The 24,220-nt window shown below is 42.7% G+C and overlaps 1 protein-coding gene across 4 annotated transcripts in view; it reads left to right on the top strand.

Annotated features, from left to right (window-relative positions):
* The first annotated feature begins 444 nt into the window (after window positions 1–444).
* Window positions 445–24,220, top strand: part of DOCK9 (dedicator of cytokinesis 9) — a 170,954-nt gene continuing 147,178 nt past the window's right edge. For all 4 annotated transcript variants that reach the window (XM_060233659.1, XM_060233655.1, XM_060233650.1 and 1 more), the window contains exon 1: window positions 445–845. In XM_060233659.1, coding sequence (XP_060089642.1) covers window positions 708–845 — 138 coding nt within the window. In that variant the 5' untranslated portion in view covers window positions 445–707. The remainder of the gene's footprint in view (window positions 846–24,220) is intronic.

Genomic DNA, 24,220 nt, shown 5'->3' with positions numbered 1-24,220 from the left:
ATTGATTGGGGGGGGTCTCTATTGCTTCCAAGACTCCGCTCTTGTGGACCTGCTTTGAAAAAAAGAGTTAACTGCCGTTCACTAAGGACACCGCTTCTATCACTTACGGCATGACCTGTTAAAAGTGGCACGGGGTCCAATGCCCGCCCAGGAGGCAGTGGAGGGCATTTCCGTTCTCGACTGGCCACGCCCTCCCGCAGCTCTAGGGAGACCCAATGAGAGTGTGAGGGGAGGAGGGAGACAAAAAGGGCGGCGGTAGAAAAGTAGCTGCACAGGTAACGCGGAAGCCAATGAGGTGCCGCGTAAGTTCGGCGGCGGCACCCAGGACACGGGGAGAGGAAAGAATGCCCAGGCCACGCCCCATTCTTTTCCCATCCTCTCCAGGCCAATCAGCGTGCGGGACGCATCTCTCCCTCCCCCTCCCGCGTGCCAGTGTTTGGGCTCGGGGAGCGCGCGCCGCGCCTGCCGAAGGGAGGGGCCACCTGACAGGAGAGGCAGCGCGAGCCGAGCCGGCGACAAGAGCTGCTGCAACGCTCGAGTGGAGTGGCCGGCCGGGGGCTGCGCGCGTGGAGCGGGGGGATGGGCGCCCTCAACTGCCGCCAACGGCCCCAGGCGGCGCCCTGAAGAAGAGCGGCCCGGCCAACGAGCCTGGTCACCTGAGGAAAGGAGAGCGGGAGCCCGGGAACGAAGCCCGGACGCTGGGAGTGATGGCTACGATGATGTCTTTCCAGTCGCCGCTGGCCCCCGCCGAGACTCGCAAGTTCACGCGGGCGTTGAGCAAGCCCGGCACGGCAGCGGAGTTGCGGCAAAGCGTCTCGGAGGTGGTGCGAGGCTCAGTCCTGGTGGTGAGTGACGGGAAGGGGAGGAGGAGGAGGAGGCTGACGACGCGGGGAATGGGGCACACCTGACTGGGACGGCTTCACGCCACCCCCCCCCTCCCGTCGTCAGCCCTCATGACTTCCGAGCGGGGGGGGGGGTTTGCCGTAGTGCTCAGTTGCTCCTGTCGTCGCAGAGCAGGAAAGGGGTGGGCGGGCCGGACCACCTCCCCCCACCCCAAATTGCAAACTCCGTTCTCTTTAGAGTCGCCCGAGCCCCGTTGACACACACACAAGCTCGCAGGAAAGCCCATAAGATATTTAACGAGCCTTCCCATACCTGATCTAATGCAGAAGGGAAGAAAAAGAGGGTAGTGCTGGCCGAAGACCACACATATCCGCTTTGCTTATTGTTATTTCTTTAGTCTAGCGCACACCGCAAACTTATATCTTCCAATTACAAAACTTTGCTTTCAGGATTTTTGCGTGGCTTATGGGGGGAAAGGAGGAAAGGTGCGTTTGGTTGGGGGTGGAGCAAAGGCCACGCCTGATTCCGGGTGGGCTTTCCCCCTCGTCTCATCCCTGCTGTCTCCCATCTGCGTAGATTCATATTTCCCGTTACTCGAAATCTTTCCTGTTTCCCTTTCTCTGAATCGGGATGCTGAAGGGCATAAGAGCGGGAAGGAGGAGGAGGGTGGTCGCTTTCCATCTCCTGCATCTGGCTCCAGACCTGGGCTTTCCCCTCCTCCTCTGTAAAAACTTCCGTCCATTCACAGCGAGTCCCGCCCTCGCTTCCTTCCCGGAGATATCTACGGATGAATGAGTGGCTGGAAACTTGGACGGGGATTTCTGGTTACCTTGGCATTAAAGGTAACAGAACTGCAAGCTGTGTCTCTGTCTTGTAGGGATTAAGTTCTATTACATACCTAATAGAAGCCTAAACTATTGTTAAATAGTGAAGAATCCGTTAGCACTTTTAAGACTAACAAATCTTATTGTGACATAAGCTTTTGAGAAACGCAACTCTCTTTGTCAGATGCTACAATAAAATTTGTTAGTCTTAAAGGTGTTACTGTCCTGGTGTCTCTTGCTTTGTGGGTAGACTATTGGATGGAACAGTTGAAGGAAGAAAAATAGTTTGTTTCGCATTAAGTGTTGCTGTCCAGTAACCCTTTCAGACTTGGAATAACATCTGAATACCAACCTTAGTTCCCAGCAAGAATTGATAGCGTATTTCACTCAAAATCCTTCCAATAAAATGTTCTATAACCTATCTAGAATAGAAATATTATATTTTTGGCGGGCTTCATATTTCATTTTTAGCTAATTCATTACTGTGAATGTATTCTTAAGAGTTTCTCTAGAGTTAATTCAAAGTACTGTCAACTTTAACTCCTTTTAAATTTACATTTAAACATTATTTGAATAAATCACCCTAATGCTTGTTATGTTATGTTATTATGTTAATATTAATGATAGTGTCTGCATTTATTAATCAAGGTTTGGGGGAATGTTAGATTTTGATACTAAGCACCTAAGAATCTTGCCATGTTTCTAGCTCAATGTATTCTAACTCCTTAAGATTTTGATTGAGTCTTGAAATTTTTATGGTAGTTTTCATCCTTTTCTGGATGTTCTGGGGTCACAAGCTGTCCATCAAATAGCAGTTCTCAGCTGTTAAGTCTGAGCAATCATGGAATCAGTGGACTGTAATATTCTGGCTGGATTTCAAAGAAACTGCTTTTGTGTTTAGTACAATATGAGCTCAGTGTCATTTCCTCCACAGAACCTCTTTATTTACCTACCTATAATCTGTCTATGTGATTTCATTGTAGAATTTTCAGTTGCATAGTTTTTAGTCATTTTATACCCATTGTACAGTTTCACCACTATTTCAGTCATACTTCAATTTTCAAACTAACATTGCTGTCTGCATTTGTTGATGTTGAACAAAGAGTTTCTTTCACTGCAGTCATATAAAGCCATACCTGAAATAACTCCACATCAGATGTAGGTTGTCGCCTGCTGTCTGCTTGCTCTTAGAATCATAGAGTTGGAAGGGACCTCCAAAGTCATCTAGTCCAACCCCCTGCACAATACAGGAAACCCACAGATACCTACCCCAAATTCACAGGATTTTCATCTCTGTCAGATGGCCATCTAGTCTCACCATCTTTGTCACCCTCCTCCGGACCCATTCCAGCTTGTCTAACGCAATACTCTGAGTGAGGTCTTACCAGAGCAAAGTAAAGCAAAACCATCACATCACGTGATCTGGACACTATAATTATGTTGATACAGCCCAAAATTGCATTTTGCCTTTTTAGCAACCGCATCACACTGTTGACTCGTGTTCAGTGTATGATCTACTAAGACCCTTAGATCCTTTTCGGACATACTACTGCTAAGACAAGTCTCCCCCATCCTATAACTATGCATGGGATTTTTCCTACCTAAATGCAGAACTTTACATTTATCCCTGTTAAAATTCATTTTATTGGTTTTAGCCCAATTTTTCAGCCTGTCAAGGTAATCCTGTATCCTGTTTCTGTCTTCTACTGTATTTGCAACCCCTCCCAATTTAGTATCATTGGCAAATTTAATAAGCATTCCCTCTATTCCTTTATCCAAATCATTTATAAAGATGTTGAACAAAAGCAGGTCCCAGGACAGATCCTTGAGGCACTCCACTTGTCACTTCTCTCCAAGAGGATGAGGAACCATTCACAAGCACTCTTTGGGTGCGATCTGTCAACCAGTTACAGATTCACCTAATGGTAACAGGATCCAAATCACATTCTACCAACTTGTCAACAAGGATAGTATGTGAAACCTTATCAAAAGCCTTACTGAAATCAAGATAAACAACGTCTACAGCATTCCCCCGATCCAGCAAGGTAGTCACTTTCTCAAAAAAAGATATCAGGTTAATCTGACATGACTTATTCTTGAGAAACCCACGCTGGCTCTTAGTAATCACATCCATTCTTTCTAAATGTTCCAGGACCGACTATTTGATTATTTGTTCTAAAACTTTTCCAGGTATAGACGTCAAGCTGACGGGTCGGTAGTTACCCGGATCCTCTTTTTTCCCCTTGAAGATGGGGACAACATTTGTCCGCCTCCAATATTCCGGCACCTCTCCTGTTCTCCAAGAATTCTCAGAAATAATAACCAGAGGCTCAGAAATTATATCCACAAGCTCTTTTAGAACCCTTGGATGAAATTCATCTGGCCCTGAGGACTTATTTTCATTTAAAGAAACTAGGTGTTTATGTACTACTACCTCTTCAAATTGGTAATGCTGCCCTTGGTACAATTTTTCCTAAATGTTCTTTCGCTCTGCATATCTACTTGATTTTTAAATAATCAGTTGCCTCTCAAGTTTCTTTTAAACTTTTCTTCTTGGTCAGTTGGCATAACAGTGCTCCCTTCAGAATAACTCTGCTTCTGGCTTTGGCTACAGAACTCCAAATATATTGTTTTCCCTAAAGGTCCATTAAGAGATGTGTGTGAGGAGTTCTCTTCCACGTGCATGCTGCTTTGTCCATTCTCCTTGATTGCGGTCTCTATGCCCTGCTTAGTTAATTTTTTGTTTTATTTTTGTTTTAAATTCATTGAGGCTCAGCAAGTGATCCCTACTGGTCTTTTGATTTGTGGTTTTTATAGGTGTATAGCAGGGGTGGCCAACGCTAGCTCTCCAGATGTTTTTTGCCTACAACTTCCATCAGCCCCAGCTATTGGCCATGCTGACTGGGGCTGATGAGAGTTGTAGGCAAAAAAACATCTAGAGAGCTACCATTAGCCACCCCTGGTATATAGTACTGTTGGCTAGGGATATTGCTCTATATACTTCTGTTTACTCTTAGAACTGTGCTGTACGCAAGAATTCTCTGTAGATGTATTCTTCATATACTCTCAGTTTATCCAAAGATAGATTTAAATACTGGAATTTTCTTTCATAATGAGATATATGGTGTGCAGTATCAATTTTTTGCATCAGAGCTGCCTAAATCTACACATGAGCTGATTGATGAATGAATGAAATTTTATTTATTTATATATAAATGTTAAATGCTTGTGGCATTTAAGAAATTTAGCATAGTAAAAGATGTTTATAGGAAGAGAACGCGGATGTGATGCTGGAAAATACAGCAGCTTGTGTTGTGCTTTATGGATACATTCCTGGCTGTTCTTATACCTCCCCTCTTTCAGAAAAGTCCTCCCCAAGTTTCAAGGGCTTATTTGGAATGTTACTTTCCAGCATTCTGCTCCATCTGTGTCTTGGCTTGTTGTATGATAGAGTTCTACTGTGCTGAGGCAAGTCTCATGTATCTGATGTGCTGAAGTAAAATGTGGTATTTTCCAGCTTTTCTAATAATTAGTTCTATATTGCACAATATGTGCTCCAGAAAATGTTACTGAATAAATTATGTAAGAGTAATGATGGTCTCAAGATTTAAAAAAAACAAAACATACTCATTTTGAGGTCCTATGCCTTTTTACCGCAGTGCCGCCTGGATCGGGGCGGCACTGCGGTACTGATGTTACTAGACCTGTCGGCGGCATTTGACACAGTTGACCATCAGTTGCTAAAGCGCCGCCTCGCCGGTTGGGGGGTTGGCCTTGTAATGGCTTTCCTCCTTCCTCTCTGGTCGGGGACAAAGGGTGGCTATTGGGGGTGAGCGATCCCACAGGCACACACTCGATTGTGGGGTGCCTCAGGGAGCAGTTCTCTCCCCAGTGCTGTTCAACATTTATATGCGCCCCCTTGCCCAGATTGTCCGGAGGTTTGGGCTGGGTTGCCATCAATACGCAGATGACACCCAGCTCTATCTGCTAATGGACGGCCGGCCCGGCTCCGCCCCAGGGAACCTGGATCGGGCTCTGCAGGCTGTAGCGACGTGGCTCAGATTGAGCGGGCTGAAGCTGAACCCAGCGAAGACAGAGGTCCTTTGTGTGGGTCACGGCCCCCTAGGAGGGGAAATAGCTCTCCCAACCTTCGACGGCGCACCATTGAAACCAGCGCGCCAGGTAAAGAGTTTGGGCGTTTTACTGGAGCCTTCATTATCAATGGAGGCCCAGATAGCAGCCACTGCCAAGTCAGCATTCTTCCACCTGAAGCGGGCGAGGCAGTTGGCCCTCTTTCTGGAACGTCGCGACCTCGCAACAGTGATCCATGCAACGGTCACCTCAAGATTGGACTACTGTAATGCCCTCTACTTGGGGCTACCTCTGTGCCGGACCCGGAAGCTGCAGCTGGTGCAGAACGTGTCGGCCAGGCTACTATTGGGGCTCTCGAAATGGGAGCACATACGGCCGGGGCTGCGCGAACTGCACTGGCTGCCAATTACCTACCGAGTCCAGTACAAAGTGTTGGTTATTACCTTTAAAGCCCTATATGGCCGAGGACCAGCCTACCTAAGGGACCGTCTCTCCCCACATGAACCCCAGAGGGCACTGAGGTCAGTGGGTAAAAACAAAATGACCATCCCTGGGCCGAGAGAGGTCAAACTTAAAAACACCAGAATACGGGCCTTTTCAGCCGCGGCTCCTGCACTGTGGAACCAGCTTCCGGAGGAAGTGCGGGCCCTGCGGAACCTTGACCAGTTCCACAGGGCCTGCAAGACTGCCCTTTTCAGACAAGCCTATACTGATACCAACTGCTGAGTTGCTTGGAATAAAGAGCCGCCATCCATAATACGATCATGGAATCATTTAAACTGGCAGAACCAGTGCCAAACAATTTTATTGCTGCCAGATATATTTAATACAATTTGAACTATGTATTTTAATCTAATTGACTGGTTTTTATGTTTAAAATTTTAATTGTTAAATTTAAAGTTTTATCTATCTATGTTAATTGTTTGAAATGTTAGTCGCCCTGAGCCGCCTAGGCGGGGAGGGCGGGATAGAAATAAAATTTATTATTATTATTATTATTTGGATAACCTGACAAAGGGAGTGATTATTAGAAGCTCACCCCCCCCCCCCAATCTTGTTGGTCTCTGAAGTGCTACTGGACTCAAATCTAGCTGTTTAATTGGCTGTTAAGCACAGTTAAATTCTTTTTACTTAGTTTATCTTGCTGCAATAAACAGATCTTTCCAGAGCTTGTGAGATGTACAGTTCCTTGGTTGACAAGCGAGGGGACTATTGAGGGACCCAGTGGTACATCCATAGAGCTCTGGATATAGGTTATATAGGTTATATATCATATAGTGGTGTATATACAAATATTAATAAACAATACATTTTTACTTTTAGGCAGGGCTTTTTTTGTAGGAAAAGTCCGGCAGGAACTCATTTGCATATTAGACTGCACCCCCTGATGTCACTATTGTTTAACACAGGGCTTTTGCATATTAGGCAAACACCCTAACACTAAGCCAGCTGGAACTGCGTTCCTGCTCAAAAAAAGCTCTGCTTGTAGGTATACATAGTTCAACACAGTGTCTTTCACCTGTTCTCTTTCATTGTTACTTATTTTCTGTTAGTACTTCCAATCCAATCACACCTTTATTGGCATAACGAAAAGAGATATACAGAGACTTGCCAACCAAACAACAATCAAACATGTCTGTTCAAAGCATAAAATGCTAAACTAAGATTAAGATCACAATAAAACCTGCTTAGAATAATTTTTAACAATTTCAGCCAAGAATTTGGCAACAGCTTTTGTGATATCGATTATGTTGTCTTTTAATAGGAAACGGCAATCAATCCTATTTTCTTGAATGTAGGACGGTAAGGAAAGTTAGTACTTTTTTTCTTAACAGTGACTCTGAAAATTATTTCCAGTGTACCACAGAAAAGGCTCTCCTGTGTTCCATGAATATGACAGTGTTTTGTGAGATATCTTTGAGAAATGGTAGAGAGATTTATATATTACTTAGGAATAAGGCCCATTGTGTACACTAGAATGAGACTGTGGGTGAATGTCCCCTCCATGCTTGCTGTCTTCCCAAGTGAAGGCATTAACTTGCCCCCAACCTTGGTGTTTTCCCACCCACCCAAGGTGGCTGTTTTCTATAGGAGAATTGATCTGACTTCAGCTTTGCATCTCCTCCCCCCTCCCTGCAGTCTCTACTTAGGAAAAGTACAGTCTTTCTTCACATTGTGGACCGAAGCAGCTCACATCATACCCCTCTTCCCCTTTTGATCTGCATAATAACCCTGTGAGGTAGGTTAGGCCGAAAGTCTGTGAGTGGTCTGAAATCATAGCGTGGACCAAAGGTGGGTAGTGACTCCAGCAGGGTATAATGACACAGTGTCCACCCTGCAAAACAACCATTTTCTTCAGGGGACTTGATCTCTGCCATCTGGAGAGCAATTGTAATTCTGAGTAATCTCCAGCCCTCACCTGGAAATTGGCAGCAATGGTTCCCCAAGAGGAAATGGCTGGTTTGGAGAGTTGAGTGAATGGCATTTTACCTGTCTGAGGTTCCACCCCTCCTCAAACCCACCCTCTCCAGGCTCCACCTCTCAAATCTGGAGGAATTTCCCAACCTGGGGTTGGCAACCCTATGTCCTTCCTTTTATCTGCCCCTCTGACTTCAGCTTTCCATCTGCTCCCTGCAGCCTCTACCTAAGAAAACCACAGTCTTCTCCAAAGCTTAGATCATTTTTCTCTTTCCCCTTTGATCTGCACAGCAACCCTGTGAGGTAGGTTAGACTGAAAGTCTGACTGGTCCAAAATCACCTAGTCAGCTTCCACAGCAAGAACCTGGGTCTGGCAGACCCCATTCTGAAGCCCTAACTCCTATGCTGCATTGGTTGTTATGGGGGTCTAGTGCTGACCAGTCTGACCTAGTTAAATAATTTCCATTCAGGTGGCATCAAGTTACCCAGAGGCTGCTGCTAGGCCTAGGATAGCCAGCCTACAGGTGGAGCCTGAACTCGGGACAAATAACTGTTTTGGGGAAAATAACTGCTTTGTAGGGTGGATTCTATGGCATTACATTCAGCCAAAGCCTCTCCCCTCCCCAAACTTTGGCTTCCTTAGACTCCAGGAATTTCCCACCCCTCCTCAAACCTGGAGCTGGCAACTGTAGTCAGGACAGGGCCCAATATTCTCTCTCAAAGACCAAAACAGGCCCAGGAAGGGCCTCCCCCCTGCCATTTTACTGACGTCAGTTGCCTAGCAACAGCTACTGCATAGTAGCTTCCCCAGTGGCCCAATCCTCATCTGTCCTGGGTCTGGCAGTAGATGAGGGAGAAGAGCAGACCTAGCCAATGGCACATCCATCCGTCCGTCTGTCTGTCATCTCATCCATCTTTTAGATGTAGAATATCTGTTATAAAATCTGCAGATGATAAATTCAGTATGTGTTATCTTTCTAGTGAATGGCTTTGGAAATATATAGCTGCATCCAGACTTTGCTGAGATTGTCAGCTTGGTTCATAAAATAAATTACATTAGGCTACCTAGGTTTGATTAATATCCTATGAATACCATTTGAAAATCTATGTTAATGTTCTGTTTTCACTTTTCAGGATATATGGTGCTTTGCGTTAGCAACGTGGAAATTTTGTGTGTGTGTTTTATTTAAAAAACAGGATTAATTTATGGATATATGTGAAACAGAGGAGTCTGATTATAAAGCCAAACTATAAATGTACTTTTTTTGGTACTTTTTAAAACTGATCTTGAAGATAATCAGCTGTTTAATTATAGCAAGTTTGCCAAACTGATTAAGAAATGGAGTTGGTAATATCTTCTATGGAGCCTTTCCTGGACAAGTTTTCATTTCGTAACTTAGTTTAAGTGCTGCTATTTTAAGATGCTTTGAACCTGGTCACCTTTATGTGTCTATGCTGTCAACTGCCATGGCACATGTCTCTCTGTTGGTTGTCCTGGACATATCTATGGCCTTGGATGCTTTGGCATTTTTTAAGATGGACAGGGAGATATAGTGCTATGTTGGTTTTGTTCCTTCTTGAAGACAGCACTTAGAGGAGTGCTGAGAATTTTTTGTCTGGCCCTTTGGTGTGTAGGTGCTTTATACTTCAGTTTTGTCCACCATGCTTATCATAATCTGTATAAATCTGTTTAGAGACATCATATAGAGATTTGGAGAACAGGTCCAGTATGCTGGTGATGTATTTTTCTTATCTTTTCTATCTAAATCCATATCTCTTTCCTCTCTAAATCCAGGGATGCAGTATAAATATTAAGCCAGTTTCAGAGACAGTGGTGGACTTGGAGATAAATTAATTGAAACTTAATCCAGACAAGACAGAAGTGTTGTAGGTCTGGGAATATGTATTGTATCATTTCTGGATGGCACAACCCCTTCTCTTGTAATAACAGGCATGCTTTTTTAAAAAATCTACAATTTTAATCATGTTGTGTATCTTCTTGCCACCAACAAGGGTTGCTGTTCTACTGAGCAGCCTGGTGCCATAGCTAAAAGTGGACCAATTACATGCTCTTTAACTCCTTTGTAATAATTGTAAGACAACATTATATGAGGTACATTCTGTTTTACCACAATGATATAATTGATTGTTTTAAGGTGTATGCTTATAGTGAACCTCAAGAATTGCTAATGGCAAAACGTTACAAAGACACTGCTATATTTTGGAATGTTTAATAGCTTCCACATTCTTAAGTACGGGAAAACTTAGATCTGTATCTCAGAACCTTTGTTTGGCTAACGCCTGAGGTTTTTAAAAACTATAGGCTTGGTCCTATGACTGTATTTTTTCATGCTTTTCTCTAAGTGCTGCATAGGCTACCGTGGCAATTGTTTCCACTGCTGCTAGCACTTTTGATTGTTTAAGAACTCCTTGAAAAAGACAGGCCCTGCAGAAGCAGAAATGCTAGTGTCAGAAGAAGCAAGAACCACAGTGGAGTACAGCCTCCCCAGTGGCTAGAGAGAAGAATGAAGGAAACAGAATCATAGGCAATATAAATTTTAAAAATGAATTTATTTAATTAATTAATTTATGCCCTGTCTTTTCCCCCTTTGGAGACACAAAGTAGATTACATCATTTTTCTCACCTCCATTTTTATCCTCACAACAACCCTGCGAGGTAGGTTAAGCTCAGAGAATATGGTTGGCCCAAGGTCACCCACTGAGTTTCTATATCACAACATAAGTGGGGATTTGAATGTGATTCTCTCAGATACTAGTCTGATGCTGGCTCTCCATATAAAATAAAATATACAATATGCAAAATAGAATATACAAGCTCGACGTAACTGAGTCTTGAATTGGAGGTTTAATGATAAATAATTAGAAGTCCTGTTACCTTCAGGTCTATACAGCTGTTCCAGATGACCTAGCTGAAGTATGCCACTGAAGAAGAAGATGAAGATATTGGATTTATATCCTACACTCCACTCCGAAGAGTCTCCGAGCGGCTCACAATCTCCTTTACCTTCCTCCCCCACAACAGACACCCTGTGAGGTGGGTGGGGCTGGAGAGGGCTCTCACAGCAGCTGCCCTTTCAAGGACAACCTCTGTCAGAGCTATGGCTAACCCAAGGCCATTCCAGCAGGTGCAAGTGGAGGAGTGGGGAATCAAACCCGGTTCTCCCAGATAAGAGTCCGCACACTTAACCACTACACCAAACTGGCTCTCATTGATTCTCCTTGTTGATATAAATCTAATTCTTAGTAGCTATCGCTCATCTGCTTGGAATTGATTCAGAATGTTGATGGTCAGGGCTTTTTTTTAGCAGGAACACAGCTGGTTTGGTGTCAGGGTGTCGCCTAATATGCAAATGAGCTCCTCCTGGACTTTTCTACCAAAAAAGCCCTTTGCAAAACAACAGTGACGTCAGGGGGTGTGACCTAATATGCAAATAAGTTCATGCTGGGCTTTTTCTACAAAAAAAGCCTTGGTGATGGTTCTTTTCAGAACGGGGGGGTGGGGGGCAACCCTGGGTACATAAAAACCTGATCTTGGTTCCTAGGTGAGATATTCAGATCTGAGTAAGCAAGCATCTACATATTTGAAATTTATTTTTTCCTCTGCTTGCCTCTGTAGTTGTAGCCTCATTATGCTTCTGTTGATGTGAAACATTACAAATATATATCGACTACTGGAATAATAGTGAAGTTAATTTTGTATGCTGTTGTGTCTCTAGATTTTCACTTGGCATCAGATTATTTTTTAATTACAGATTTGTCTAGAATGGCTTCAAAAAACTTTAATTACCTTTATATCATGAAAATGGCTTGACTTGTAACATGAAGCCTGATGCAAATTGACAGCCAGCTGATACAGTACACAGTTCCAGTCAGTCACAAAAAACTTTTCTAAGGAGGAGGGAAAAAAAGTTAATGAATTTACCTTAAAAAAGCATTAGGTGTGTGAAGGACATACACTAGACTAGACTTGTTTCCCTTATCACTAAATTATTTGCCAGTATAGCTCTTCATTACACAGTAAGTTTAAACCTGCCAAGTTTTTGCTGTCTAGCAGCATTCATTCTGGCACAGATCCGTAGAGCATTATGAGGAGCCCCAGGCAGGCATTCTACTATAGCAAATATGTATTGCATATAAAATTACTAACATACATGTTGCAATAATTAGTAGGTGACCTGAAGTTTGAATTGGTTTCCTGTTGCTTTGAAATAGAACAATAATGCTTATGAACTTTCTAATGCTATAGGGAAAATCCCTTTTATTACTCCGTGATAATTTTGCCATATATTATGGGGTATATGGGATTGTGACAATAGCTCTACTACATATTTATAGGGCAAAACATGCCCATTTATTTTAGATATTTTTATTCTGCTTTTTTTTTTAAACAATGTGGACCAAGTAGCTTACAATGTCATTCTTGCTCATGCCATTCAGTGAGTGGATAGTATTGGAAGGGGGTATTTGTGATATTTGTGATGTGTTGTAGTTCTCATCAAGTAAATTCTGGAAACATGAGGAAAAGGCACATTAAAAAGCTGTTATTACCAAATATATATTAAATGTACACGGAACATTTTTCTCATAATATCCAATGTAAATTTCTATTTCAAAACACAAAACAACCCCTGTATCCTTTGATAAGATCTAGTACCAGTGTGGGTGGCCCTTTCCCAATATATTTGGTGCCATAAAGCAGCCACCCATAAAATAAGGCAAGGATGTAAGTCTAATAAAATAAATAAATATTTTATAGCTTATAAGAAGAAATGTTTAGTATTTAATTATTAGCATTTAGTAATGGAAATATCTCTTATCTCTCATACTGAGCTTGCAGGTCTTTATATAAACTGAGCTAGAGTTATGATATTTTGTTGGTTGCTACAGTGTACACAATGATTCCATTTTCTTTTCTCCCTTGGGAATGGAGTTTGCCTAACTGGAGTTCTGCTCACCTTGGCTGTTCTGGCTTGCACAGAAAATTCCACAGCTGCATTCAGATACAGGATGGATTGACTATATGAAACAGAGCAGCTAAGCAGCGGGAGGGAGAAGAGATTCTTGCTTAAGAACATTTATTTGAATACCTTGAATGGTTAGTTCAGGAATCTGGACTTAAACCTTAAGTATTATAGAGATGTTTGAAATGTGAATTAAATTTCCTTGTACACTGTGTTTAGTTCTTAAATTTCAGAATCAGTCCTGTACAGTATTTGAACAAAAAGTACGTCTAAGATTTCACTTTAAGCGTAAATGCCGGGATAGGAGTTGGAATACAAAGGGCGTAGATCTGTATGCTTCTAGTATTATTCTCTTGCCTGAATCTGTTCTCTTGTTGGAAAATAATGTAACTGATGAACACAAAAGTGTGGAAATATTCACTCAGTGCATGTTTTCTGTGTGAATTACTGTGTGAATATCCTGAGTCTGAGACATAATTTTGGTGCTCTATTGGAACATGGTATTTGAGGTATAGTTAATTACATTCTGTTCATCTTTTATAATGAGAGACGAGACTTTGCTAGGGTCATCTGATTATGTATTAATTTTTTTCCAGTCCACCACAAGGAACGTAGAACAGTGCAATCCTGAACAGAATCACATCCTCTTAAGCCCACTGATATTTATAGTTTTAGAAGAGTGTTACTCTGTGCTGCATTGCACTGGAAATTACTCCTTTCGTGCTTTAAATCCAGGGCTGGATTAAGGCATGCTGAGACCCTAAACCATGCAAAGTTTAAGAGGCCCCATGGGATTACCAAAAATAGTAATTTTAGTCATTTTTTTTTTGCATTTAGGGGTCCATAATCTGCGTTCCTAAGCTATAGTTTACTTTGCTTGTGCATAACCCCAGCTCTGTTTAAATCATTGTTCTTTCAGTGGAACAGCTGGACTGTACATCCAGCTATAATGTGGATTGAATTTGTCCAGCACCTCTGGCACCACTAAGGGGTTACCTTGGCAAGGGTTTTATATGTAGATCAAAGCATTTAAGTCTGCTTAGTTCAAGAACTGAGGAAGGATAGTTGTCTCTAGGCAGTACAGTCTGCAGAAACAGAACAAGTACATTGTCTTATAGAAGGTTCTACTTTTTAAACTTAATCCATATTGGCCCAGATCCAGCTTTTTCTTGGAGAGTAAGTTTTGTATCCTCTGTCCCCTTAGCTGGAACAAAAGGACATTGTGAATTTTATTCTTCTACTTCAGTTCCCTTGGCCACTAAGGCTATCCTCAACCTCTAAGTTCTGGAGACAGTAGGAAACAAAAATTACTGACTCTGTAACAGGCCATTAAACAATACTTTGCTCCTACATAATAGGTAATGTGCATAATAGGTAATGTGTAAGGATTTCTGCCGATCATGTTTGTGAGCGCACTAGCTGCTGTGCAGTTGCAATCAAAGTCAGGGTTTAGAAGATTATACATGTATAGAAGGATTAATAATCAAAACATCAAGATTTGTGCCTTGCTGGTCCACATCAGGAGTTCTCTGTTTCAGGATCTTAAAAGTATATTCACGTCCCCTTCCCATCCTTCCACTAAATGTTATCAATTGTATCTTGTTGCCTATGTCAATGATGTACAATTCCATATTTCTTGTTTTAGTAGAAACTTGTTGATCATTCTTCAGAAGTCAGCTAATGTTAGTGTCACTAATATTTTAGTGCTCTTGGGGAAGGGAAAAGGAAAGGTCCCCTGTGCAAGCACCAGTCGTTTCCGGCTCTGGGCTGATGTTGCGTTCACATTTTCATGGCAGACTTCTTATGGGGTGGTTTGCCATTGCCTTCCCCTTAATTGAGTTTACCTATAAATTTGAACTGTTATTTGGTTAGCATTCTGACAGGACGTTAGCTTTTTATAACAAGTTGATATGTTGAATAAGTAGTTTTGTTTTTAAATTAAAAGGCTTTAAAGATACAAGTGGGCCTCACCTGGATAGCCCAGGCAAGCCTGATCTCATCAGATCTCAGAAGCTAGCAGGGCCAGCCCTGTCTAGTATTGAATTGGAGACCTCCAAAGAATACCAGGGTCATGACACAGAGGTAGATAATGGCAAGCCATCTCTGAGTGTTCCTTGCCTTCAAGCCCCACTAGGGGTCATCAGAAGTCACTTGACTTGATGACAAAAAACCCCCATACAAGTGACCATGAAGGGAGAAAGCCAACCAGGGTGTGTGTGTGGGGGGGTTATTCTGTATATTGTGCCGAGTTTTGTATATATGATGATCTCTACAGCACAGACATTGTGAACGTATGTTTGATGTAAAGAAATCCTAGCTCTCAAGGAACAAACTTTCTTCCTTAACACCAGGGTTTCTGACCTGGAGCAGTAAAGACAGGCAACGAGGAAAATACTTAATCATGTATTGTGTTTGTTAAAATAACTTGTAACGCTAGCAATAATGGGGCATCCAGTCTACAATGTGGACATTTGACATCATCCTGAACAAAATCCACATTAACTGCTATTCAGAAGGAACTCCATTCACTGTGGAAGAAAACTTGTATGCCTAAAATGATTGGCAATAGGCTTTTAGCAAAATGACCATTGGATACTTACCAGGAAGGGTCAATCTTCTCTGAGGAAAGGACTGGACAATGGGAAATACCTGTCAAGATGTCCTCTGCCTCCCTCTGAGAACACACTTTCAGCTATACCTATCTCAAAATCCTCTTTTTGCCCTCTGTGTTATCAGAAACATTTTGGTACTTACAGACAGCAGTACTTTCCCAAGTCCTACATATATATAAACTTTTATTTATTTATTACATTACATTTCTATCCTGTCCTCTCCACAAGTGGACTCAGGGCGGCTAACAACATTCATTTCACAAGTTAAAAACCAATTAAAAAACCAATATCACATTTACAATTTTAAATTTTTAAAAACCATTTCATGGTGCTATATCGCTACAGTATACAATACAAGCAAGTTCTTCTTTCCTGATGGTGATCACCTAGTACTCTATATGATGTCAGGTGGCAGCTCTTTCCCGGTTAGATATCAAAGGCCTGTCAAAACAATTTGGTCTTTCAGGCCCTGCGGAAAGTGGAAAGATCCCACAGGGCCATTATGGCCTACGGGAGAGCATTCCACAATTCTGGTGGTGCCACCGAGAAGGCCCTAGCTCGCATTGAACATAACCTAGCCTCCTTTGGTCCAGGGATGGACAATAGATTTTTTTGTCCCTGAATGCAGTGCTCTCTGGGGAATATGTGGAGAAAGGCGGTCCCGCAGATAGACAGGTCCCTGACCATAAAGGGCTTTAAAGGTCAATACCAACACCTTGAAGAGGACTTGGAACACAATAGGTAGCCAGTGCAGCTCTTTCAGCACTGGCCGAATGTGCTCCCATTGGGGGAGCCCTATTAACAGCTGCGCGGCAGCGTTCTGCACTAGTTGTAGTTTCCGAGTCAGCGTCAAGGGTAGCCCCATGTAGAGAGCATTACAGTGATCTATTTTTGAGGTGACCGTAGCATGGATTACCATTGCTAAGTTGCCGTGCTCCAGGAAAGGGGCCAACTGCCTCGCCCGCCAAAGATGAAAAAAGGCGGATCTAATAGTGGTTGCTACCTGGGCCTCCATTGTAAGAGAGGATTCAAGGAGCATGCCCAAGCTCTTGACCTTAGGGGCTGGTATTAGTGACACCCCATCAAGAGCCAGCAGAAGGATCTCCCCCCCTGGACCACCGTGGCTCAGGTAGAGAACCTCCGTCTTTGTCGGATTCAGCTTCAGCCGACTCAGCCTGAGCCAAGATGCTACGGCTTGAAGAGCCAGGTCTAGATTTTTCGGGGTACAGCCGTACTGGCCACCCATCAGTAGATAAAGCTGGGTGTCGTCTGCATATTGGTGACATCCCAGCCCATACCTCCTGACAATCTGGGCAGGGGGGCGCATATAGATGTTAAATAACTTCGGGGACAGAACCGCACTCTGTGGCACACCACATATAAGTGAGTGCCTTTGGGATGCTTTTTCCCCTATCACCACCCTTTGTCCCTGATCTTGGAGAAAGGAGGTCAGCCACTGTAAGGCGGACCCCTGAATCCCCACGTCGGCAAGGCAGCTAGTCAGTAGCTGATGGTCAACCGTATCAAAGGCGGCTGACAGATCTAATAATAACAGCACTGCTGAGCCGCCGCAATCCAGATTTATATTCCTTCTCCCCAGTAGAACCTTGCGGCCTGTATTTGTTCTCATCTCCTTCATTTGTAAGGTAGCTTAGGCTGAAAATATGTAACTGTTTATGTTAATTCTAGGCTTGACAACTTTTAGGTGCCAGCCTGCCATGACATCTAGAAATGTCATTGTCTCACCACTATTAGAAAATGTGGTTGTAATAGAAAACCATAAAGACTGAAAATATGTAACTGTTTATGTTAATTCAAGGCTATAATAGAAAACCATGAAGACTGAAAAATGAAGTTGACTTAAATTTTTGAGCTGGCTCCTAGAGGCAAAGAAAAATATTCAAGTCTGTATTAATGTAAATATGTGGGATCTGAATAATGTGTCTTCTAGTATCCTGTTCTGTTAATACTGTGCTAATACTAGTGCTAGATATATATTTTATGGTGTTACCCAGTGTGCTCAGGGCAAAATGTATGAACTTCCTTGTCTGTGTGAACAGGACTCAGATTTAAGTCTGCCTCCATTTTTCTGCTTAGAGATTCTGTAAAATCTGGTAGAGTGTTCTGGATCTGGCAAATGTAGTCTGTTTAGGTGCTGTCCGAAAGAGTAGGGAGTGATATCAATAAAATGGAAGCATAACTGTCTTGGCAACAAAAATTAAAAGAAAAACGTAGTATCACTTTGTAGTGTTACTTTGAATAGGCTTGAGTCAGAAACAAACTCTAGTTTGCTCATGATAAGGACAATCCTTGCTTATTCCTAGACTCATGCCCTGTTTTCATTTTCTTTCACCTCACTTGTAGAGCCATGATTGAAGATACCATGGTTTGGGAAGTCATCACTCAAACCACAGTTTATTTTCATTCTATACTGAAGCATTTTCCCTTCAAGTAAATAGCATCAGATCTCAGAAACTAAGCAGGGTCAGCCCTGGTTTACATTTGGGTGGAAGACTAACAAGGAAACGACTGGTGCTTGCACAGGGGACTACATTTTTAATGGGAAACCAACTCTGAATCTTTCTTGCCTTTGAAACCTTATGGGGTCACCATAAGTTGGTTGTGACATAATGGCAAAAAAAGAGAAGAGCCTTGAGCAGTTTATTTACAGTTTAATCCCAGTTTGTAAATAAACAGTCTCCAATTTATTTAAAGTGCCCCAGTTGGGAAGTTACAACAAGCTCTACAGCTAGGCTAAAGACTTTGTAAACCAAGAAACTTAGTTCTGTAGGACAGGTGAGGGAGGAAAGTAGTACATGATCCCAAGCATAAACCAAGCACATTCTTGTCAAAATTAACAAAAGATAGTTTGTGATTTCTAAATGTAGCCTAATTTACACTTGTGCATTTTAGTGGCAGCATAATCTTATTTATCTGTGGGTTATTGAAATAACTTATGTTATTACATGGCTGTTATATACATTTTCGAGTAATTAAAATATCACACTTGTAGCTGAAATGTGTGCCCAGAATACACATTAAGTGATGCAAAATGATGTGTTTCAGCCACTAGATGGAGTAATATAAGTGTGTTTTAGACAGGATGCTTCATACTTTTAAAACAAGCTGCAAGGTTTGTGTTCTTAGGCTTTAATATGAAATATTTAAGAACAAAAGAGAAGCCTTGTTGAATCAGGCCAATGACCCATCCAGTCCAACATTCTGTGTCACACAGTGACCAAAAAGCCCAAGTGCCATCAAGAGGTCCACCAGTGGGGCTAGAAGCCGTGCCATTGTGCCCCCCCCCCAACACAAGAATACAGAGCATCACTGCCCTGATTTGTTTATCCTTTGACAACTCTTTTTCTAGTGATATATGCAGTGTTACATTTAAGCTTCTGCATAATAAACTAGAGTGTTGGTGCATATTCTAGTAGCAACTATTGCTCTAAATCAGGGTCTTTGTATTTCCTCTTAAGGATCCAAACATCACTGAGGGGGAGCAATACAAATATGTACCTTCTATGCGCATAAATAATTCCATTCTTATGCATACACAATGTCATAATAGAATTATTGTATATTCTAATAGCCAAGTGTGGCCCTATTTGCAGACACTTAAATTTGTGGCTCAGGCCACACTAACAGAAGGCAGATTTTTTCAGCAAACGTGGGGGGAACCGCAGATTTGCAGAAAAGTCTCATAACTGAAAAAAAGAAGGGGTTTAAATCCCCCCAATCACAAGAGTATTGCCTGCACAAGTGCAAACAAAGCTTCTAATCCTCTACTGTGGCTTACTGTTGAGGCAGTTAAGCTGGGGATAGGTGGTCTAGGGCTAAGTTGGAGTTGGGTGGGCAGTGGGAGGAGATTTTACTGAGACAGCAGAGCTGGGGTTGGGCAGAATGGAAGAGATCATAGAATCATAGAGTTGGAAGAGACCTCTAGGGTCATCTAGTCCAACCCACTGCACAATGCAGGAAACTCACAAACAACTCCACCTAAATTTACAGGATCTTTATTACTATCAGATGGCCGTCTAGCCTCTGTTTTAAAACCTCCATGGAAGGAAAGCCCAGCACCTCTCGAGGAAGCTTGTTCCACTGAGGAATCGCTCTACTGGTCAGGAAGTTCTCCCTAATGTTAAGCTGGAAACTCTTTTGATTTAATTTCAACCCATTGGTTCTGGTCTTTTTTTCCGGGGCCACAGAAAACAATTCCACACCATCCTGTATATGGCAGACCTTCAAGTACTTGAAGATGGTGATCATATCGTCTCTCAGCCGCCTCCTCTCCAGGCTAAACATCCCCAGCTCCTTCAACCTTTCCTCATAGGACTTGGTCTCCAGACCCCTTACCATCTTCGTCGCCCTCCTCTGGACCCAGCTTGTCTATATCCTTCTTAAATTGTGGTGCCCAAAACTGAACACAATACTCCAGGTGAGGTCTTACCAGAGCAGAGTAAAGCGATACCATCACATCATGTGATCTGGACACTGTATTTTTGTTGATACAGCCCAAAATTGCATTTGCCTTTTTAGCTACCGCATCACACTGTTGACTCATGTTCAGCATATGATCCACTAAGACCCCTAGGTCCTTTTTGGACGTACTACTGCTAAGACAAGTCTCCCCCATCTTATAACTATACATTGGATTTTTCCTACCTAAATGCAGAACTTTACATTTATCCCTGTTAAAATTCATTTAATTGATTTTAGCCCAGTTTTCCAGCTTCTTTCATAGTAAAACTGCGGTTGGTTGGGCTGGGGAGAATCACCCCCTGCAATTCTTGTGGGTCTCAACTTTTATTTCTGTAATTATAACATGACCCATATGGTGTGGGGGACTCCTTTCTTCTCCAAGCATGCACTTTGCTATTTTAACTTAAAATCCAGTGAGAAGAATCCTACAAAACTTGCTTATTTTACTTGAATGTTTTAGCTAGTCCGGAGGTGTTAACCTGTTGAACTTTCAATTCCCCCCCATTATGGACATGGTAATGGGGTTGCAGCCTGGGTAGCTAGATCCCTTGAATCTCCATGGGCCCAGTAAAATGTCCTCTTCCCTCCAAATGCTTGGGCCGCAGATGGTAATAGTGATTTTTACTTACATGGGTGAAGTTCTCTTTGGTGTTACGTGCTAACAAATGAAGATAAATTGGGTATAAGGACTGTTCAGTTATTTGTTCAGCTTATCCTAGTGCCTGGAATATTTCAAATTCCTGGGCTGTAGCAAGAATGTTGAGCATGGAGGAAGACACTACATAGGGAGGCTAAAATGATGAGCAGACCAAGGAGGGAATGCAAGGAGATGATCTAAGTGTATGTGGACTTGACTCTGACATTTGCAAATAAAAACCATAATACACATGGTCCCTATCACTTGTTCTGTGTTTCCCTGTTCACTTTTTCTGGGCTAACCTACCATGTACTTACTTCTGAAACAGTGTTTGTTAATAAACTGATCATAATTGTTCTGTTTTTAAAAACCCTTTACGTTGAATGGAATGTTGAGGCTTACAATGACTGTGATTATGTTGGTAGAATATTCAGAAAATGTTCAGCAACATTTATTGTCTTATATTTATCAATTATGAAAGGAAGATGGTACTCTATCATTTTGTGGCAATGTCTATTTTTCAAACATTCCGGGGGATCAAGACCTATTTGCCCCAGTCTTAGATAATGTGCAGAAGAAAGATTTGGAACTTCAGTAGTGCTGGTGCACATTTTTGTGTTTGCGATCTCTTTGCACATCATCAGCATTTTTTCCAAAAAAGCAAAACTGGACAAAACAGAGAAGAGGAATATACTAGAAAGAATAGCATCTAATAGCGGTAGTATTAGTTACAAGTACCAGAAAATAAGGACTGCCTCATTAGCAGCTGTAACATAGGTGGTGAAAGAAAAGATTGGTGCAGGGAGGAGGTGATGGTGCTTTGAATTTATACCCCACCCTCTACTCTTGAGTCTTAGAGCGGCATACAGTCTCCTTCCCTTCCTCTCCCCACAACCGACACCCTGTGAAGTAGGTGGGGCTGATAGAGCTCTTTGGAAAACTCCACTTAAGAAAACAGCCCTGAGAGAACTGTGGCTGGTCCAAGGTCACCCAGCAACTGCATGCGGAGGAGTGGGAATCAAGCCCAGTTCTCCAGATTAGAGTCTGCCACTCTTAACCACTACACCAAATTGGCTTTCAAGAAGGAAGACGGAGCATCAGAACCAAAACCCAAAATTTGTGGAGCAATGAGAAAAACATGGGTAGGGGGGGAAATATTACCTTTCTTGGTTTTTGAAGATATGAGGTGTGTGGGAGTGAACCACCCCCAGATCCCTCCACAATGCATTTTGTGTTCTCACACACAAATAGAACATGCTGGTTCTTTATGCCAATAAAGGCTTGTCTTATGTCTGTCTTTATAGTAAACTGCCTTCTGCTTTAGGGGGAAAAAACTCCAATGCTCTACTAAGTTCCCACAAGCTCTGTTAATCCAAGGTATATTGCTGGTTTGAAGGAATATGCCAAACTATGAGTCCGGTGTTACCTTTAAAACCAAAAAAGTTAAATTCTGGTATAAGCTTTCATGTGCACACATACTACTTTAGCTACCTACAAGAAAGGCAAATGCAATTTTGGGCTGTATCAAGTATATTGTCCACATCACGTGAAGTGATGGTATCACTACTTTGCTATGGTTAGACCTCATTTAGAGTATTGCGTTCAGTTTTTGGCCCTACAATTTGAGGAGGATATAGACAAGCTGGAATGTGTCCAGAGGAGGGTGACAGAGATGGTGAGGGGTCTGGATATCAAGTCCTACAAGGAAAGGCTGAAGGAGCTGGATTTGTTCCGCCTGGAGAGATGTCTGAGTGGTGATATGATCACCATCTTCAAGTACTTGAAGGGCTGTGTGACAGAACCAGCCCAATTTGCCTTCCAGATGCAGTCCCATCAGCTCCCTCTTGGGTTGCCAACTCCTGGAGGGAGCTATTCTTCCTGCTACTAGGGTGCACTGCCACCACCTCCTCAATTTAAGGTTCCTGACTGAGAGGAACAGGACTCTCAATCTTCTTTTCCAGTTTTGAGGCCTGGCCTCAAGGTCCTCTGCCAACCCAGCACCTGATTATCACAGACCCAAGTCCTTCTTTGGGAACCCCTAGTGGGTTGGCACCCCTGCCAACTGCATGCCTTCCCCCTTCCCAAGACTCCCCTCTTACAGTAGTGTGGTCTAGGGTAGCTGGGGAACTATGTGGTCAGAACTTAGCACAGAGACATTTTAAATCTGACAAAAGAACCTAATGGAAGACTGATCTCTTAGGCTCCAATTGCAGCTGTGTATACAACAATTGTAAAAACTGGAGAGTGTCTAAATATAAATTTGAAGGAAATACTGGGTATTCCATTATTGAATTCAAGGCTTTACCTAGTGTACTGCAGCCTGAAGAAGGTAAATGAAATGGATAGTTACCTAGGCAATCCATTGCTGCTGCTGTTGCTGTAACATCAACCCTCTATTGTAATTTTGCCAGTGTTGTTAAAATCTGGCATCTAGTGTGTAGTGTTTTTTGTCAATAATATTGATAATAAATTGTTTATTTCAAAATATAGAGTAGCAAGCCAAGACTTGTATCAACAGTTGTTACTTTTATACAGTTTTTCCCATTCGTTACATGGTCAAATATGGCTGCTGGTTACTGGCTGGAGCGAAGCAGTCTTCTTTTCCATCTCAAAAAGAGAGAAAAAGAACTTGGGGCAAGCACTTTTATTACTCCTCTGATTCCATCCACTTTACATCACCCCCTACCCCTTGTTACCTTGTCCGCCTAGGTATTGGCTTCATTCCTGTTGTCCTCAGGAAGTCTCCTTTCTGGTAGGGCATTCTAGGAAACCCCCATGCATTCTGGGGAAAATCCACCTCATTCCTGGAGATAGTTTCTGGGGCTAGTTTAGCCCAACACTCTCCCCACTCTTTCCTGCTTGGAGAAAAAGGATGCCCATTGTCTCTTCAGGCAGCTCCATTAGCATCTCTTAAGAGGTAGCCCAGATGCTGCTGTAAGTTCAGGGGCTAAATTCCTCCCCCCACTTGTCTCTGAGCTCAGAGACAGAAACTTTTTAAGCCTTCTTACCACCTCTCCAGAAGGCAAGGCATTTCTCCATAGGCTATCATATAGAGCAGTGTTTTCCATTTACAGGGTCGTGACCTGGTAACGGGCCATGGAAGCCTCACTACCGGGTCACAAGAAAAGCCAAAGCTAACCCCGCCCCCAGGAAAGGTAGCCCCGCCCCATCTCTGTGTTGTGCAGAGAGGAGCTGGGCTGCCTCTCCTTCCTGCTCCCCCACTCCCAGTGTTCGAGAGAAAAGCTAGCATCCACTGGCACTTTAGACCCATGAAGTGTTCTTCAAGGTATGAGCTTTCATGTGCCTTGCAGTATGTTCTTTTGGGGAGAT

Source organism: Heteronotia binoei, chromosome 3 (assembly GCF_032191835.1).
Source record: "Heteronotia binoei isolate CCM8104 ecotype False Entrance Well chromosome 3, APGP_CSIRO_Hbin_v1, whole genome shotgun sequence".
NCBI lineage: Eukaryota > Metazoa > Chordata > Lepidosauria > Squamata > Gekkonidae > Heteronotia > Heteronotia binoei.
Note: the sequence above shows the minus strand (reverse complement) of the source record. Positions and strands in the feature narration are given on the sequence as shown.